The sequence below is a fragment of the Tamandua tetradactyla genome, chromosome 2 (genome assembly GCF_023851605.1).
Source record: "Tamandua tetradactyla isolate mTamTet1 chromosome 2, mTamTet1.pri, whole genome shotgun sequence".
Classification (NCBI taxonomy): Eukaryota; Metazoa; Chordata; class Mammalia; order Pilosa; family Myrmecophagidae; genus Tamandua; species Tamandua tetradactyla.
This window is the reverse complement of record NC_135328.1, coordinates 170,369,662-170,390,280: the sequence shown is the minus strand read 5'-3', so window position 1 is coordinate 170,390,280 and position 20,619 is coordinate 170,369,662. Positions and strand designations below refer to the sequence as shown.

General features: G+C 32.9%; 1 protein-coding gene across 11 annotated transcripts in view; it reads left to right on the top strand.

Moving 5' to 3' along the window:
• Positions 1-20,619, top strand: part of OSBPL9 (oxysterol binding protein like 9) — a 248,303-nt gene that overhangs the window by 182,903 nt on the left and 44,781 nt on the right. For 10 of the 11 annotated variants that reach the window (XM_077149690.1, XM_077149689.1, XM_077149681.1 and 7 more), the window contains 4 exons: positions 10,969-11,064; positions 11,770-11,817; positions 12,836-12,865; positions 13,674-13,724. In XM_077149690.1, coding sequence (XP_077005805.1) covers positions 13,677-13,724 — 48 coding nt within the window. In that variant the 5' untranslated portion in view covers positions 10,969-11,064; positions 11,770-11,817; positions 12,836-12,865; positions 13,674-13,676. Of the gene's footprint in view, positions 1-6,117; positions 6,187-10,968; positions 11,065-11,769; positions 11,818-12,835; positions 12,866-13,673; positions 13,725-20,619 lie in introns of all 11 variants that reach the window. The other variant, XM_077149691.1, reaches the window with a different exon arrangement.

Below are 20,619 nucleotides of genomic sequence, written 5' to 3'. Positions count from 1 at the left end.
CTTTAACTTTCTAGAGATCAGTGTTTTACTCATCTTTGTATCCCCAAGGCTTTTGCTAGTCTAGTGCTTGGCATATAGTGGGTGTCCAATGAATACTTGTTAAATGATCAAAATATGTGATTTAGGAATATCCTAACTGTTTAAATCTTTGGCTCAGTTATATTGAAGCTAGGTTTATCCATGCAAGTTGGAAACATTTCCTAGGTTACCAAGCTCTCAGGTTGCTATCAGAAATGAGAGAGAACTTGGAGAAAATGTTAAGAAACAATATAACTGATGGATTATAACCCACCAATCTATAAGGTCTCTAATACAGTTGAAAATATACTAATAGTGGTAGCGCAAATTGGTCCTGTGACACTTGTCAGTATCACAGGAAAAAGAGCATGTTGCTGTCTAGAGGAGAGAGACTTCTTTAGAGGAAGGAATAAAATTTGAGCTAAGTCTAGAAGATAAGATAAATATATTTGCTATTTTCTCCTTAAAGATCTTAAGGACATCCTTAAAGATGTCCTCTGAAGATGATGATAGTACTTGGCACTTAATCAATAGTAAATATTTGTGTCATGAATAAATGGTAATTATCTGTTTGTGTGTGTGTGTATGGTTAATGTTTGGGGTGTGAGTGTGGGTGTGGGCTCAAGAGAGGGAAAGAGAACTGTAGTCCTTCTCAAATTGGAGTTTATTTATTTCTGAGACATTTTAAGAACTTTATTTCTTTACCATATTGACTGAGCAACTCATTGTTTTCCAAAATGTGCTACTTTAGTGAAGTTGTTCTGCTTATTCTACTCTTTCTTTGCATTATAGAGCATGCTTTAAATTCTGATTGCACAGGCCTTTTTCACTCAGTTTCAAGGTTACACTTAAATGATAGAGCTTTGCTTGTGTTTAAGCATTCTTTGTCATATCCTTGGAGGATTCAGATGCAGTTGGAACCTGTAAGTTTTTGTTGTGCCTTTATTTAAAAGAAATTAATTTTCTTCAAAGGTGAATAAGTAAACTTCAGGTTTTTCCATTGTGGTAAGGTTTTTACTCACCTGGTGAACGTGATTATTTACCTGGAGGTATTGGCTTTACAGAATCCTAGAACTGGAAGGGATCTTAAAGTTCTAAATTAACCTCTACCTTTTATTGTGGAGAAAACCAGTAGCAGCATGACTTGCCCAAGGTAACAAAGCTTGAGGCTAGAATAACTAGCGTTAGATCCCAGATAACCCTTGCTCTTTTATTATCTCCCAGAGGTAATGGAATGCTGCTCTGGTGAACTACTCTCTCCATCCATTGTTCAGCCCACTCTCCAAATCAAATCCCAGTCCTTTTTCCTGTTCAACCACTTATTTTGGTTTCTTTGCAGATTCAGCACTTGTATATGTGCAAAATATTATCTTACATGAGCTTCCTTTTGTACTTATTCTAGTCTGTCAGCCTAAGAATGTGCCTTTTCTTGTTATTCTCCATTTTCCTGCAGATCATTCTCTGCCCTTCTCTGCTGTGTGCCACACAAGACTGAGGTCTACAGTCTGTACCACCTGGGCTGTATTGTCCTCTGCTTCTGGTTGGGTTTAGTCAGTGGGAGGTAGCAGCAGGAGTTAGGGAAGAAAGAAAACCTTTGGGGTACTTTTTCCTTCTGCTGCTTTCCAGCTTTGGTGCAGTTCTGTTAATGGCTGTGTCTCTAACTATTGGACCTGCTGATAGCTCCTCCTCCTCCTCTTCCTCCATGGCCAGAGCTTGTGATTGGCCCCTGGTAACAGTGTTCCTTTCCTTGTCCCTTCTGGTTTGTAGTGGTAAAGGGTTCCTGTTCTTCCTGATTCTTGGGTACTTAAGCATCCCATATTAGTTTCCTTAATCCTGCCTTCATATCTGTAGATAGTCACTTCATTTAAAGAAAGTTCAAATATCCCATCTTATTAGGCTGATTCCTACCAGGGTTCACTGCTGCGTTACTCTTCCTCTCCCCATCTGCCTGTCCAAATCCAGTACTCTGTTACTTCCTCTGTGAAAACTTTCTCATTCTTACTACTGTCTCCTTTGAAATTCTTAATACCTTTCTTGTAAAATTTATTTTACCATACTTGTCTCAGTTATTTGTAGACAGATATTTATTTCCTCTGATATATTTGAAGCTCTTTTATGGCATGTCCTATACCTGCTTCATCTTGGCATCCCCAAAGCATCAATGCAGTGCCGTAGATATAAGAGATGCCCAGTGAATTAATTGGTGTAACACTGAATTCTGAGGCCCAGAGTATTTGTAAAAATATATACTTATGATAAAATTTGGCATGAGAATTTGTTTTTAGGGGATTGAGTCAATGACTATTGCCCGAGCTTGTTTCTTAACTAACTGCCATTTATTTCAGTGTCTTTTTCCAACCCTATTCACTTCCTTTTTTCCTTAAAAACATCCATACTTTTTTATACAATAGATCCTTTGCAATTACTAAATGAGTAGTTTACAATTTTTTCATACATACTTTGGTTTATAAACATGCAGATCCTTAAAATGAGTACTTTAGTACTTATTCAAACTTTTGAAACAACAACAGGATCCTCACAGCATAATACTTGCTGAAAATTTGATTATGAAATATTTTCAAAAGTAAAATCTTACAGTCATTTAACAAAACTATAACTTTCTACATAGCAAAATATAAGACTTAAATTGACAAATTAAACAGTTCCCAAGGGGAGCTAAATGATAAACTAGTCAGACCAAGAGACAATCAGTATTAAAAGGTTATCTTAGCACAAACCAAACAAATGAAAACAAAAGCAAGCAAGGAAAACAAAAAACAGGCAGTAATCTGAGGTTTGGGGTGGTGGTGGTGGTGTATTGTTTTCCTTACATGCTACTAAGTCACTCAGAGCTGATTTAGATCTGGGAACAACTTAACCTATGGCCGTAACCTGACTAAAGTGTCCTAGAAGAGGAACCTGACTGGTTGCCAATAACACATGGTAAAACAGTACTTTGGCTAGGTGGTGTGACGTAGGTGGTTTGTTCTTTATGGGCTTGGTTTCTCGAATGTTGAGTCATGATGATGATAATGTTGGCAGGAAGGATGTGGGGGGAAAAGCATTATGCTTTGTTTCACTGGCCATTTTTCCCTCAGCATGTCATTTATTGCCATATTGTTGTGATTGTAAGTTTTAATTGCTAGTCTGTACTTGTGTTTTATACATTTATTATATTGCATTTTATTTTGTTTGGAAAGGTATATCTGAGCAGCTTCGGGATTACGAAATTTACTTTCTTAAAATGTTTCAGAATTTTATAGATAATTTAAAATGAATAAATAATGTTAATCACTTTGCTAGCCAAAACATTTAAAAATTTTTTGAAAAATATTTATACCCTATACAGTTTCTGAACATTTTAATATAAAGATATCTAATTTAAATTTTGAAAAAACACGTACATATAAAAAGTCAAAAAGCATGAACGCATAAAGTAAAAAATTAGAGTTCCTATCTTGAATGCCCCCATTCCTCAATTCTGCCCACGGTTAACTGCTGTTAAATTTCATGTGTTTTATTACATATCTTGGTATGTGTGTGTTCTAATAAAATAACTTTTTAAAAAATGCAACTTCCCTGTTTTTCACACTTCTTATCTAGGAAAAGGTAAGCACTTAATGTTACTTGACTTGAATTCTACTGTCTGTTTTATTCTGTAGCTTGCTTTTGAATTCAGGGCTTGTAAACTCATGTTTCATTTTGTATTTCTTTTGTTCATTTGCTGTATTTCTGAAACCTCTGAGGCAATTTTACATACCTTTCATGACATTTGTATCTTAAACATGCTTTACATCCTTTATAGAGAGGGTGACAATATAATTAATGTCCCAGCTGGAACACTTTTGAGAGTGAAGTAGACTGCTAATAATTTTTCTGAGATAATAGGTATAAATAGGACTATTGATATATGGTTATCCTTTTCATAGACTTCAGGTTTTTGTTTTGTTTTGGCAATAATTCTTTATATGGCTTTATAGAACAAATTGGCGGTATGATGTAAAAGAGGAAAATGTTACAAAGTACAGGCATTTATTGTGCAGTCGTTCAAATAACCAAATCATGTTATGGAAATAATATTAGTGCTTTGTTAAGTCAAAGGGTGTAACTATTAGATGAAGATGTGAAGAGTAAGCAGTTGTGCTAAGATTGAAGTTCATGAGTTTTGGCAGTGGTGTTTGGATCTGTTTCCTGTTTGGCAAAGCTACTTATTTCTTTCCCAGCTATGAGCAATTCAGATTTGTTTTGTGCTATTTTTTAAAAAACCGAATCTTAATTTTATGCATAAACTATTTTCTTTATTATTTAAAGATGAAAGAAATTCCATTTTATCAAGGAACTAATATATGTTCAAAAATCAGGTTATTTTATGGAGAAAAGCTTTTTTTTAATACTTTGATATCCAAATAATAATTAAGTATAATTTACCTTTTGCAATTCAGGCATAATTCCCAACATTTTTCTGATTATTTCATATTAGACTTTTTCTCTGATGTTTTCCAGACTGTATTTCATCATTATTGTTTATTGTTCAGTTTATTGTTCAGAGCTGTTTTATTGTTATCTGTTTTCTTTTGTAGAGTTAATTAATTTACTATTTTTTTCTCTTTTTTAAATGGATTTTAGATACAATTTAAGGTTTATATTCTATTCTTGCTTATACATCTCTTTTAAAATTGTACGTGGTTTATCACATTATCCAGTTATTCATTTTATCCATCACATATTTGTTGAGTGTTTTTTATGTTAGGCACTGTGTAGGGTTTGAGGCTACAGTGGCGAATCCTGGTTATTTGAGGTTCCACATTATAAAGGGGAAGTAGCACACCTACCATTGTGTTACTTTACCCATATTATTTCATTATCTGTCAACAACCTTCAATGATATTTGTTGTTATACATCATATAGATGTATACATTTTCTATAGATGAGAAAATGGAGGGGTAGTAAGTAACTTGTCCAGCTCACACAGGTAATTAGGTAGTAAGTTGCACATTTAGGATTTTAAAATAGATCATTCTGACTTTAAAGCTCATGCTCATTTTCACTCCCTTGAGCAAGGACTACATTGTAGTGCCTTTATGCTGGGAACACTTTTCAAATATCATTGTGGCTTAATTTAAAAATGTAATGGATTTATAGTCAGGGAACTGGGTTGGAATCCCAATATAAAACAAATAAATATAACCCAGGTGAGTGATTTGGATAAACATTTGTAAAATAAGATTAATATCCATGTATTTTACTATTTATAATAATGAAAAAGGAAACTTTCCATCTAGCAGAGTACATAAAAATCCAAAAACAAATTTTTTTAATGTGTATTGTGTATCTGTAAAGAATCCATGGTGTTAGAACTGCTAACTATGGGGGAATAAAAAATCATGACTTCAGGGCATTTTTGGAGTAGCTAGCAGTTGTTGGTAACGTGGCTATAGTTACTGTTTTGATAAGGAAAACCTAATTTGGAGCCTTAGATTATCAGGACATTGATTTAAATGGAAAATACCTTCTGAAGGTAAGGTGCAGGAAAAGGATTTAATAATAGACTCAATTTTATGGGCATTTTTAAATTGATAAATCTTCTCTCCAAAGATAGTTGAACATTCTTTAGGATTACATATAGGTAGAATTTATTACCTTCAGAACTTCTCTGTATCTATCAGTCCTTAAAGTTTTTCCATTAGCCAAAGTGGATAAACCACAGAAATTGTAAATGTTTCCAAATTTTTAATAATCCAAGAGAATCAGATTACTGAGTGTACCTCACATAAAATCATGGTCTTATTGGTTATTTCTGGTTTCTTTAATACATTTTTTTCATCATTAAACCAACTTTTGTCATTCGGTAGGGAAACAAAAATGATGCCTTTAACAACTTAATTTTTTAACTTAAATTTCTAAGGAACAGAAAAGCCATTTAAGTTTTGCATAATTTCTTATTTTTCTTTTTTTTTTAACCAGCCACTAACTGCTCATGTACCTCTGTTTCCTCTATAGTTGCAGATTTTTACTCTTATTATTCCTTTACTTAATTATTGATGTCAGACTCACAACATGGTAACTTTCTATTCTCTCTTTTCTTACCTTTATGGAAGATCAGTACCACACTTGCTTTTTTCCAGTCTTCTGGTATCTCTCCAGTTCTTGAATTTTCAAAAATAATTGTAAGTGATTCAATTGTAAGTATGCCCTCTACTTCTTTCAGTGGATGAAAGCTTATCTGTGATGCATGTCATCTCAAATTGCTGATTGTGAACATAAACTTACTAAATAATCAAAATGACATTTATGCAGAGTTTTCATTAGTTTAATTATAAAATGTTTTGCTAATTTTTAAAAAATCATCTTTTGCAATATTCATGCCATTTATTTTTCATTAGAAGGCTTTTCTTTGGTGCTTTTCCTTTCTTAATTTTTTAAGCTGTTATTCTTTTTTACAGTTCTACTGATAACTACCCTGTTCTTGTTATTCTGAACTTTTCTATGCAAACTTATGTGGAATAATTTCTCTATTTTCCTATATATTTTCCTTTTTCTTTTTGCAGCAGATATTTATTATTTCCTACTATTTTGTACTGTATAAGAGAAAACAGTGACTGTAGGGTACTTAATCTATAGTACTTCACTGTGAAATAAAATCTGAAATGAAAATAATTACTCATTTTGATTTTTTTAGAATCGCTGTTACTCAGCCATAGTCCTTGCTATTCGACATTATTCTCAGTTACTCAAGCTGCAACCATACATTTCTTAAATTTCCTTGTTCTGATCTCAAGAAGACCTTTTACCACATTTGACCACCTTTACCTTTGCTATATATTTTTTTCTTTACCTCTTCCTCTGTCAGCGGGAATTACTTTAAAAGCTCTTACTCCCTGCCTCTAAAATTGCTTTCCTGTACTTAGTAAGGGAGTATCTCCAAAGCAGCTATAATTCATATGTATTTCATACGGTTTTCAGGACTTCCCTTGCATTACTGTTCTAAATGGGTGTAAAACATTTGATTATGTATATATGTGTAAAATAAGAAAAGTGTTTATTGTCCATTGATAGGAATTGATTTAATTTTGCCAACATTTGTTACTTTGAAGTACTTTCTGAGACATGTAGTTCTATTCACTATAAGCATTAGAAAGATGGTAGGAAGTACTGATACAATTTTGAGGCAGTTGGGCATTTCTTCTACTAGTCTGTATGTTATTTTAGAAATCTTCCTTAAATTGGGTCAGGTTGTCTGTCTCTCACTTTTTTTCTCTCTGTCTCTGTCTCTCTCTCTCTCTATATATATATGGGTACATAGATGCTGGCTGATAAAAAATTATTTGATTTCATGTATCTACTTTAGCTTTCCTTATTAGCAAAGAATTCTTGAACCCTAGACACTGTTTTGCTTTTGGTGGGTTGTCACATAAGTGATTTTTTTTTTCTTTTCATAGATAATGAATTTTTATGGTTAGCTTGAGGCTAAATTTCTGTTAACTTTCTTCCAGTTTATTTTCTTATTATATCCATTTTGTCTTTATTTATATATAATATTTGTGCTTTAAACTTTAAATAAATCGTACAGAAATCATCAAATTATGAAACTATGGTTTATCATTATCATAAATTAGAGAACAGTAGCCTCTTTGATCCTTACAGCCAGAAATACAGCATGATCACTTTAGTTACTACTGAAGGACATGGATAAAAGGGAAATAAGATATGAAGAAAGGAAGTAAGGGAGTAGTTGAAAAAGGGAAGGAGAAAGAGCAGAAAGGCTAGAGAAATCTATGGAGAAGTGGTCCTGGGGAGTGGTTATCATGGTACTAGTAGTTGTCAGACCCTGTAAACCAGTGTCACATGCTTCATTCATACTGAGATGGGCTTGGAGGTATTGTGATCAATGAATGGCACAGTTCCTGCTCTCATGGAGTTTATTCTCCTTGGGAGAAGTCAATAAAATAAGTAATTATAATAAAGTATCATGAATGTTAGATAGGGAAAGCTACAGAGTCTTAGACTCTGCCTGACTCCTAAATTATTTGTTCTCAAGAACTAGTGTAAGATGTCATGGTAAGAAATAATAATGTCTTCAAGGGTTTGCCCTATTCTTTCAGTTCTTCTCAGAGGGAATACAGCATGGTAAAGGATATAGTCTATTTTTATGATGTTTTAAAACATCATTAAAAAGGATTAGTATGAACAAGTGTAATGTTTTAATGTTCTAAATGTTGAAAGGAATAGTTGTAACTTGACATGAATTTTATAAAATAGTCTGTATTAGAAGATAACCGAGATCTTCATCTCAAGATATTTAAGCAAAGACTAAATGACTCTCATAGATGTTTCAGAACTAATTTCTATGAGTAGAAGGTTGGACTAGGTGACTTTGAGTCTTTGTATTATAAGTCACAATATCATGAAACTTGTGGAATGTTCTTCTAGTACATTATTCTTATTTAGAAAACAATTTAATATCACTTGTTTGAATTATTGATAAATTTATACATGCTTTTTTGTTGATTGCAGATAGGGCAACTATAGATTTAGATTATCTAAGTACATTGAAGACGTATGTGTAAGGGAGTTTAGGCCATAGAGATTTTAAGCTGTTATTAAAAACTTCACAGTATACATTGCCTTAGGAAAGATGGATTGGTAAATAGATCTCTGACTTGGATAATGTGAAAAATGGAATTTATTCTAAGTGTAAGAAATGTTGTAGAAGGCTGTCTACAGACAGTATGAGAAGAGCCAGCAGTGGTTCATACGATTGCAGCAACATCAAAGGATTGTTTTTGAAGAGTTAAGTTAGGTAGATCATAGATCTCAATAATTTAAATTTTATTTGTTTTCCTTTATTCACTGAAAGATTTTTAATTCGATAGTGATTTGTTTAAGGGGTATGTTTGGATTCAGAAGAGGAAAAATTCTTAAAGAGCTTTTTCCCCCTCACTAAGATGCTTTACCTTTTACTTATTTATGAATAATGCTATCAACCTTTTAAATATTTATCAAGGAATAACGTATTTAACTGATCATAACTAGATCTTAAGAACCATTGGTAATTGTGTTCTATTGCTCTGTGGAACAAAGCAAAGCACCAGGCAAAGCAATTCTTTCTCATTTTTCTGTGGTACTGTAGCATGGAAAGAAATTGCTTCCTTCCTCCATAGAAAGTACTTAATATTTCCCAGTTTATCTTTCCTTTTCTACATCTTTTATCATCACTTTCTGCATATTAAGTATTTCTAATAGGAAGCTTTTTGGGTTATCTTTAAAAATGAAGATATTTAACCACAATTTTATAAAGATACTGGATTTTACATGTATTGTTTACCATGGTTTCTCTTTTTTTTACTTTATTTTTATATATGACATCTCATTGGGAAAGGGTTGTTCAGTACTCATTTCAAGCATGTATGCTAAGAAAACATGTATAAGAAAAGAAAAAAGGCCCAAAATGTTAACACCTTTGAATTTGAAAAAGAAATTAAATTAAAAGATCATCTTGTGGCCTAAATAGGACTTAGATTTTTAAAGTTTTGATTCAGAATTTGAATTTTATTTGGTAAGAGCAACAGTAGTAGTAGTAGTAGTTATTGATTGTGGTGGTAGTAATAGTCTTCAGTAGAGGTCGTAACTGCAGCATTGACAATAGAAGTAGAAAGACACCTGTATTTGACAGACAAGGAAACAGAAGCTTAGAGAGCCATTCAGTGACTTATTCTTGGTCATACTTCTTGTTAGTAACTGACCTGGAATTAGCAACCCAATTTGTCAACCCACTGTTGTTTCCATAGTACCACACTGTCGTAATTTGGTGTTTTGATGTTTTGAGGTAACAGGTATGGAAGTGCTTTAAGAATCATAAAGTGTTATGCGAAGATGAGGTGTCGATGTGATATAAAATTTAAATTGAGGAATGTTTAAATGATCAGCATGCTTTGGCCAGAGGTAAAGAAGATCTGGCAAATGAAGGTAAAATTTGAGGGGTTGTTGAGGTGGCCAGTTTGGGGTTATGATGTTAGTGGTTCCTAACCCTGATTCCTTTGTTTAACTATGTGACAACTGGTCATGCAAATATGGCAAACTGGTAGTCTTGTTCATTGCCCAAATATTTTGTCTTGTACACCCAGGATTGGTATGTTTTTGAGTCAGAGAAGCTCAAGTTTCTTTTGAGTTCAGTTAAAACAGAAATTCTGTGCTCTTGGAGCTTAAAATTTTAAGTGTACAAAAAGTAGGATACGCAAATGCCAAACTGTTAAACCCAGGAAATAAGTGGGCCTACCAAATCAAATACATGTTTACACCGTGTCCCGAGTGTGGTGTTCATGCCAAGGGTGAGAGTGAGTTGGTAAGCTGATTGAGAGGTGTCACTTTCACTTGGAGAGAGATGTCATCATAGAAGAGGTGAGAATTTGGAGGTTCCTCCCCCTCCACACACACACACTAGAGGAGGAGGTAGGAAAACTTCAGAGGTGATAGGCTGGATTCGAGAATGGGAGAACTAAATAATGAGTGTGAAATTAAGATTAGGGGGACTGGAGGAATGAGCTGAGTAAAAATGCAGGGAGAAAATAGGTAATCTAGGTTGTTTTTGTATACGTTTCATTAACTAAGTTACTATTGCTCTGGAGGTGATTGGGAGCCATTATGGTGCTTTTTTGAGAGAAGAAAGTGATTCTGAAGGGTAGGGTAAATTTTTATTTGAAAAGCAGCATATCACATGGAATTTAATGAAAAAGAAGTAGTGCTAGATAGAAACTGATGATGCGTATTAATGTACTACTCTTCTTGGAGATCTTAGATAACTTAAATAGACCTATTATTTGTGTAAAAATTCTGTTTACATGTTACATACTGAAATGTCTTCATGTATGAGAGATAAGGTATTTTTATTTTTTCCTATTAAGCATTGCTTGGGTACTGCTAGATTTATTGCAAATTTTCTTTTTCTCTAGGGTTTGGATTCAGGATTTGTTCCTAGTGTCCAAGATTTTGATAAGAAACTTACGGAGGCTGATGCTTACCTACAAATCTTGATAGAACAATTAAAGGTATGGCAGATTCGTTGATATAAAGCATTTTGATTAAAAAATAGTTACTTGATGGTAATTTACAACCCTAGAGCTTAAGTAATTTTTAAAGGTGGCTTATTCAAAGATTTTTATCTCTATTCTAATTATATTGATAAATGGTATATATAATACACTTTTTTGGCCATAAGAAAATAAATATCTAGATATAATTGAAGAAAATTAGGCAAAAATTGGTTTTTTATCTTTTTTTAAAAATTCCTATGAAACTGTTAGATTTTAAGTGTCCTGATCTAAGGCCTTGTTTTTTCTATCTTTTTTTGGGATGGGACAGAGGTGGTCTCTCTACCTTTTTATCATTACTGAAATAAATTGTCTCCTTCAATACTTGCTTAAAATTTATTAAAAGCAAAAGTGCTGGTAAGAAAATGAATGTTTATAAATTTGGAAGACAAAGCAGAACATTCTTTTTTGATGTTTAAATTCTAAGTTATCTATTTTCTTTGCTTGAAATTCTAAGTAATTCATCTTGAGTGTTGAAAATCATTCACAGAATAGAATTTGATTTGGTGTAGTGCCTTGAAAAAATATTATTTTGAAAATATAATATATATAAATCATACCTAGAATGTTTGGGAACTAAAGTTTACTTTTCTATGTTAAATATACACATGTAGTAAAGTATATACTGCTTGATACTATAACCATTTTTTTTTAATACTGTAGCTTTTTGATGACAAACTGCAAAACTGCAAAGATGATGAACAGAGAAAGGTAACTTCTATAATGATGATTTTGACTTTAAAATGTTTAAATCCAAGAGCCTTTGGAGGAAATAACAGAAGTATCCCAGTGTTTTGACTGTTTGACCTATTATAATAGTACTATCATATGGACCTCCAGGAGAGTTTCCTGATGAATTTCCATTAGTTTCATAATTAAACAAAAGGGTATTGTGCACATATTAATGTATTACCCTTTAACCCTTTTTGTAAGTACCCAATTCCTGGAATCATGTTCTTTCCTCTTCAGGTATCGTATGGTGAAGGTAGGATATTATTGTATTAAATTTTCCTGTGGTTCCCTCAGTTATTAATAAATTAACTGTCGATAATTTTCATTATAAACAGAGAAGCCACAGATAAGGAAACCAAACAAGGCTGCTTTAGACATAGTTTTCTATCCACTTACCGCCACTGGCATTTTGGCAACTGTTTTGTAGTTTGAATATTGTTTTCTTTTTTTAGTTAACATCTTTTCACTCCTTGACTAAATCTTCTGATGTGGCATTATTTATTTGTATTTTTGTTTTTCTCGGGGCCTTATATGTGGCTTGTTTATATTTGGTTAGAGCAGTAACTCATGTTCTAACTCACCTTCCATTCTTAGTTTTGTTATTTAGTCCTGTGTCATTTTTAATCAGTTTATTAAAGTTAGAGGTGATTCTGAAATAAGTGTTTTAAAATCACATGGAGAAATCTGTAGAAAAGACAAAACGTCTTCAGGTAATTAATATGAGTGTTTTAGATTATTATTAGAAATCTTGAATTGAATTACATGAATTTTGTTTAAGAGGGTTTGATCTGTTAAATACCTGTAATTTTAATTAAATGTTTTGGTTTAAATTAAAAATAAAGTATTACAAAAAATACTTTCCTTCCCAACCCTGTCTCTACTAGCATACAGTAGTAAGTACATTTTCGTAAAATTCTATAACTAACTAACTAGTAAAAAATACCAGTACATCTTTGTGCTTCTGATTATTTCTGTTTAAACTTACTGTTTTCCACAGAAGATTGAAACTCTCAAAGAGACAACAAATGTAAGTTATATGCTTGATAAATTCTGGCTTTACTTTAAGAAGTACTTTAAATATTATACCTATTTTAAACTGCTACTATTTATGAGCAATTGAGGTTTTAATTTTTATGAATTTTTACTAGTACTGATGTTGTATTATTTTCCAAAGCAGTTTAAATAGAATAATCCCCTCAATTGTAATTGATTTTACATACCATTTTATCTATTCCATTTCACATACCTTATCTGTTTGAGATCTTGGATAAAAGGTGTCATCTATGTACAAATTATATTACCTTTCTTGTAATTAAAATGTATTACAAGTCAAGTTTTCTGATGCACTGGCCTTCTAGCATTGTATAATGGGCCACTAATGGGATTTTTGTTCTGGTAAAACTGTTTTTTTAAAAATAGGTAGAATAGTTTTCCAGGCTCACCAATATTTTGACAGAATCCTTTACCCTCCATACTTGAAATCTTAAGTAGACTTTTTGGTAATTTACATTGGGGTTATTACTGTTGATTTTAGAATTTGGAAATTAATCAGACTCTCATCCTTTTCTGTCTGAAGGGTTAAAAGGCCATTTAGTTGTTATTTATTATAAAGTAACAATTTTTTTTGTCATTCGTTATTCATAGAGTTGCAAATGAGTAACTTAATTTGCCACTATCCGCATAATAGAACCCACAGAATATCCAGAGAGGATATTTCTTATCTAGTATGGATTTAAACCCTGTACATTTGAACTGCTTTTTATATTTTTAGTTTTAATGTTGTATGACCATTTTATTGGGGGCAAGTTCCTAAAATCAGTGTTTTATTTTTGTAGAGCATGGTAGAATCAATTAAACACTGCATCGTATTGCTGCAGATTGCTAAAGTAAGTATGTTTTACTTTTGATTCCCTTCATTAATGGAATATTTAAAGCATAGTGACCCTTTTTGTCTAATAGCCAAAAAACTTGATCCTGAAATATATTACCTTTTTACAGTAAACTGTATGGTGGAGTTCCTGAATGACTATTGTTTTTGTTATCTTCCCTGCTTGTGGCTGTTTTTGATAAGGTATTTTCTGGTGGTGGCTGGGAAGAAGGAGATGTATTAGAATGACTCACCCTTTCTTTCCGTTTTATCCATTATCACTGCTTGAAACAGAAACATATTTTGCAAAATCTTTTATGAAACATTTTTTGTTGGTAAGTAGAAGAATTAACTTTTGACAGGGTTCTTTTTCTTATATATAATAAAGGGTATTATAAAGATATGGTTTTAAAGTTGTTACAGATTTTTTTTTCCTGGTACAATTACATTAATGAACCATTACTTTAATTGTTTTATTCATGAAATAAAATATATATTGAATTATTGTGGGTTAAAAATTTCATTGGTATTGTCAGCCTTTCTGAGAAATTTTGGTTTGTTCATCCAAATATATACTTTTAGATTTTGAGAAATAAGAATTTTATTATAGAATAAGAATCAAAAAAATTTTTTTTCATTATTTCTACCCGACCATGTCCTTGTATTTCCAACCAGTGGCTAGAATTAGGTGAGCCGACAGCTTAGGAGCCAAGTTTGGAAATGATGTTTGTATAGGTTTTAATTACTGGCCTATTTTACTTATTCAATTGCGTGTGTGTGTGTATATATATATTTTTTTTTTCTTTTTTCTTTTTTTTTTGGTGGAAAAGAATAGTTTGTTATCATATGGTGCTGGTGCAACTGTTTTATCCATCTGCAAAAATACAATTAGGCCCTGTGTCATACCATATAAATTATAAAACAGCAAAAATCTCATAGGAATAGCTGAACAACAACATATGAACTTAGAGCAAAAGTGGCTTTCTCAAATAAAATAGGAAACCCCAATGCTAGTTTTTTTAAAAAAGACATTTGGCAATATAAAATTTAAAATCATTTGAATGGCAATTTATACCAAATACAAATTCCACAAATGAATGAGGAAGTAGGAAAACATATTCACAAAGCTTATGACGGGAGAAGGCTAATATCTGTAATACACAGAGAACCCTACCAAATTGATATGAAAAGCAAAATGAAATGCTGTTCACAGAAGTGCAGATCCAGTGGCTAAGAAACAAATGCCAGGATGCTAAGACTCACTACTGGTCAGGGAAATGCAAATGCATGAAATGCAATGAAATATCCCTTTGATTAGACTGTCAAAAGTTAAAAGGAGTACTAATACTTAGCTTTGGCTGGAATTGGGGGTGCGAGTGGGGGAGAAGTACATATATGTCTGATGGAAATGTAAAGTCTTTTGGAAAGATATCTTGCAATATCTATTAAAATTAAAAATACACATGTGCAGTGGGTGGACATGTTGTTCAGTGGTAGAATGTTAGCCTTCCATGTGGGAGACCTGGTTTTGATTCCCAGACCATGCACCAAAAAAATAAGACAAAAACAACAGCACATATGTTACACCAGTGTTCACAGCAGCATTATTTACAATAGCCAAAAGATGAAAGCAGCCCATTTGTCCATTGCAGTTTAATGGATAAGTAAAATGAGGCAAATAAATACAATGGAATAGTACTCAGTTTTAAAAAGGAGTGAAGTTCTCAGACATGCCACTCTATGTATGAACCTTGAAGACATCATGATGAGTAAAATAAGTTCAATGCAAAGGGACAGATGTTTTATGATTCCACTTGTATGGTAAATGGCCTGAATATGTTCTCTTATGAAGGCAGAAAGTAGAAAATAGGTTACCAGAGCCAAGAGTACGAAAGATGGGCAGTTAATACATAATGGGTGTAAGTTTTCTGTTTGGGTTGATGAAAAATTTCTGGTACTAGTTGGTGGTGAGGATAGATTTATCCACTGGATGGTGTGTTTGCGAGTTGAGATGGGAAAATTTCTGTGCATTTGTGTTCCCACAATTTGAAAAAAGAAAAGAGCAGTTAAAGAGACAATGGAAATTAAATGCAATACATGATCCTGGATAGGATATAATAATGCAGGAGAAAAGATACTAAAGAATATTATTGGGACATTTTAAAAGATTAGATTATAGATAAGATTTATATCAATATTAAAATTCTTGAACTTGATAATTGTACTTAAGGTGGTTATATAAGTGAATATTCTTGATCTTAGGGGAAAGTACAAGGAGCATGCTGAATACAACATACTCTGAAATGTGCAAAAACTATAGACAGATAGAAAGGAAGGAGGGATGGAGGGAAGAAAGAAGTAAGAAGAAAAATAGAACGATACAGTAAATGTGGCAAAATATTAAAGTTGATGGACCTGAGTATCTGGAGAACTGTCATTTTGGAGTTCTGTGTATGGGTTTTGTATTTTTTTTGAAGTTGTCCTTTAAATTTGAAATTATTTCAAAATAACAATTTAAAGAAAAAATACACATATGGTGAATAATATTCCATGCATATATATATTTGCCCAGTAATAGATATTATTTACCTAATGATACAATAGCATAAGACAATCTGTTTGTTCTTAGATAGGAAGGATAGTCAACTTACAAGTTAAAGGGGCCACTGTCATTTTGTTTTAAGGCCACATTCAATATTATACTTAAAACTTCAGAACTTCAAGGCTTAGGCTAGCTTTGTAGATATTCTTGACCACTCTGGCTGATTTCCTGTGTATGAGTCTAAAATTTTCATCCAGTTTTCTAGATCAGAATATTTTCCAAAGCTTAAAATGAGAGGCTGGAGTTGGAGGCAAGAAAAGGGTAAGGTTTTGGCTTTTTTGGCTCTGAAATTACATGGGTTTGAGGGTACCAATAGTTAGTCAAAAGCCTACATATATCCAGTAGTTATACTATGCCCAGTGTGAGCAGATATTTTAGGGCATTCATAATGCCTTCTCTCAAAGAGTAAGAAAGTAGAAGAGCTGATAAGGGTTAGCAAGTTTGGGTGATCTGTGAAGATAATTCAAGTCTTTAGGGTAGTTGTAAAATAACTCAACCTTAGCCTATTTCAGTAGCTTAGCTTTTAGCAACCCATCAAAAAAGTTTTTGGTCTTCTGTCTTTGGAATGACTTTCAATTCAAATTACTAAAACTCCTTTTTTAGACATTTCAGCAGTTTAGTCTGTTCTTACTACCTGTTTGTTTATTTGAGCCCAGATTGTAAACCTGTGTTTCAAGCTCCTGAATGGGTAACTCAGATAAAATAAATGGAGTTTAGCTTTTAAAATTTTTTTTCCAGGAGAAAGTTTTATTGTTCTTAAGAATGTTTATGTACAAGTACATAAGTTATGAATGTGCCCAGTATATCTGTATATGAATCTTTAAACCTAATTTAAATATCAGTCAAATCACATCACTTGTCTGCTCAAATCTCTGTAGTGGTTTCTCATCTCACTATTAGATGGTAGGAATTAAATACCATAATTTACATCGAATCATCACCTCTCTCACCTTCACTTGATCACACCATGCCAACAACATTGGCCTGCTTTATTTTTCTCAGACCAAGCATTTTCTGCCTCAGGGATTTGTAACTGCTTTTCCTTCTATCTGAAGGTCATTTCCCCCAGATTTCTGTCCGGCTCGCTGTTTCTGTTCCTTTTTGTCAAGACCTTTCCTGACTGCTCTAAAATGATCTCTTTGTTCCCCAGGTTTCTTTTTCTTCATGGCCTTGTATCACTGGCCAAATTTTCATAATATTAACGTTTATTGTCTGTGTATACTTGCGTGTATAATCTCCATTGAGGACTTTACCACTTTATCCTCAGTACCTAGAACAATTGTCTGCTACATAGAAGGTGCCTGATAAATAATTGTAAATTATTCAGTGAATTTTTTTAATGTATAATTTTTAATGGTTGCATGGTTTAGTATCTTTATTATACATAAATAAAGTGGTGATCATCTTTTAAATTGATCTTAGGTTAAGTCCTTATCGGTTAATCTGTGATTGATAAAGCGTTTTTAAAATAACATTGAGAGGCAGGGTAGCATAATCGTATATATAAGAGCCTGGGTTCTAAAGCCATACTGCCTGGGTTTGAATCCTAGCTCCGACACTAATTGAACAAGTTTATTAACCCTTTCTGCATCTTGGTTTTCTCTTTTATAAATATGGATAATAATAGTACCTGTCTCTTACTGATATTATGATGTTTAAATGAATTACTATTTGTATTGTTCTTAGTATCAGGCATATAATAAGCTTTAAATAAGTGTTAATTATATTTAAAAAAATTCTAGAGGGCCGAGATTTTAAAGTGAGATTATCGTGTGTTGGTAAAAATATGAGAACTTCTATCCAGTACTGATGGAACTAGAAATTGTTATAGCCACTCAGGACGATTATTCTCAACTGGCGGGTAAATAAACACTAGAATCAACTACTTTGAAAGAGATAATGCCATTTGAGTCCCCAAATAGATATAAAAAGATAGCTCATTTGAAACCTTTCTTGTTTGGGGCTGATTTAGTTTTAACTTCTTAGACACAACATACTGTACATAAAACTGAGTTCCTTTCAGTTTTAATTATTTGATTTTAGTTGACATTCCCCAGAGCTTGGAATCAGCTGGATTCTTAAAAATTCTCATACCTGGTTCTGCCTTCAGACATTCTGGTTTAAGCAGTATCGGATGTGATCTGGACTGGGATTTTTAAAACTCAGGTAATTCTCATGTGTAGCAGAGTTTGGGCACCATTTGGTTAGTGGGATTTTCAGGTTGGCTGTGTTATCTCAGAATAACTCATTCTTCCTTTGTACCTTTAGTACAGACAGCTGGTGTTCCACTCATCAGGAGCTTGGAAGTGGGGGTAGACAGCAGGAATAGGTATGATCTGGGAGGCCCAGACTGCTTGATCAGTTCTTTAGCAAGATCTGACATCAATTATACACTATACAAAACAATAAACATGAAAAGAACATTGCAACAATTAGCTGTAGCACAGATTTCAGAGTTTGGTATGGGTTACAATTCTGTAATTTCAGGTTTTTCTTTCTAGGTGCTCTAAGGTACTGGAAACTAAAAGAAATATTAATATACTGTATCAGCCCTCATACTTTTTTGTTAAACCCTACCTTCTCTTCACCGTTACCTTTGATCTTTCTCCACACTTAAGGGAGTATTTGGGCTATGGCCATTCTAACTTTTCATGTTGGAAGGGGCTGTTGATAATATGGGACAGGGGATGGAACTAGTTGATATTCTAGAGAGGCTGACCCCTCTGCATTTCAGGACTTACCTGATCAGGGACCCATCTGGAGGTTGTAGGTTTCTGGAAAGTTACACTAATGCATGGAACCTTTGTAGAATCTTACATAATGCCCTAGGCACACTTTTTCCCCCTTTTGGTCAGGATGACATTGTTGATCCCACAGTGCCAGGGCCACACTCATCCCTGGGGGTCATCCCATAGCATAGTGTTTTTGAGGTTCATCTATGTGGTATCAATCAGTAGTTCATTATGTTTCAGTAATTAATTCCCTTTCATTGCCAAATATTTTATTATATGGATATATATCACATTTAGTTTATCCACTCATCAGTTCATAAACATTTGGGTTGCTTCTACTTTTCGGTTATTATAAATAATGCTGTATGGATATGCATACAATTTTTTTGTGAATGTATATTTTCATTTCTCTTGGGTACAAACCTAGGAGTGGAATTACTGGGTCATGTGGTCTATGAGTTCTATGTTTAACTTTTTGAGGAACTGTCAAATAGTTTTTCAAAGTAACTGTACCATTTTATATTCCTATCAGCAGTGCCTGAGAATTCCAATTTCTCCACATCCTTGGCAACACTTGTGATTGTCCATCTTTTTAATTATAGCCATTTGAATGGTAGAAAGTGATATCTCATTGTGGCTTTGATTTACATTTCCCTAATGACTAATCATGTTGAGCTTCTTTGCATGTGCTTATTGACTATTTGTGAATCTTCTCTAGAGAATTGTCTGTTCAGATCCAGGTACGTGTGGATATCCAGTCATCCCAGTGTCCTTTACTGAATCTCATCAAACTTAAATTAGATATTTTCCTTTATCACTACAGTGTGTTTGTTTTTTATGTTAATAATTAGAGAGTATATGGGAGATACTCCTGTAAAATGTTAGAACTTTCATTAAACTATATTACCTCATTGCAAAGGTGGAAATATAGTTCATGTATTTTTAAAAAATCCATAGTCTAAAAAAAGTACCGGAGTCTGCAGTTCTGCTCCAAAGTGTCCCGAAGTAGTGTGTGATGCTGATGTTTTTTGTTCACTATCATATTTCCAGATCTCAATCATGCTGGTATGTTCAGAGAAGAGAATAGCTATTATATTAAGAAACAAGGAACATACAACCAATAAACACGTTATAATTTAAGTAGAAAGTAGCATTGGACCTTTCTTTGGTTCATGAACATAGTTCATATTGAATTTGTATCTGTGGTCCAAATACACAAATCTGTGTATTTGAGATTTAGCTTTAGCTGACCCTTATAAAAGGCAACATATAGTTTACTTTTTTTTTTTTAAGAGAACAATATCCATAAAGTATATTGTGGAGATGATCGATACTAAGGTATTTAATGTTCTTTGGGTTCATTTGGATTTAACCTTGTCTTAAAAAACAAACCACAATAGGAATAAAAATAATAGACCCTGTTTCAGATTACCTTTTAGATAGCATGTATTAATATCCTAGTAATTGATAATATTTTGGAAAAAGGAATTGTAAAATGTTAGCAGTTTATTTTACATTATGCCAGAATTAAAAGCTATCGTTTTCTTAGATAATAAAATGTTCTATATCAGTAGTCTATT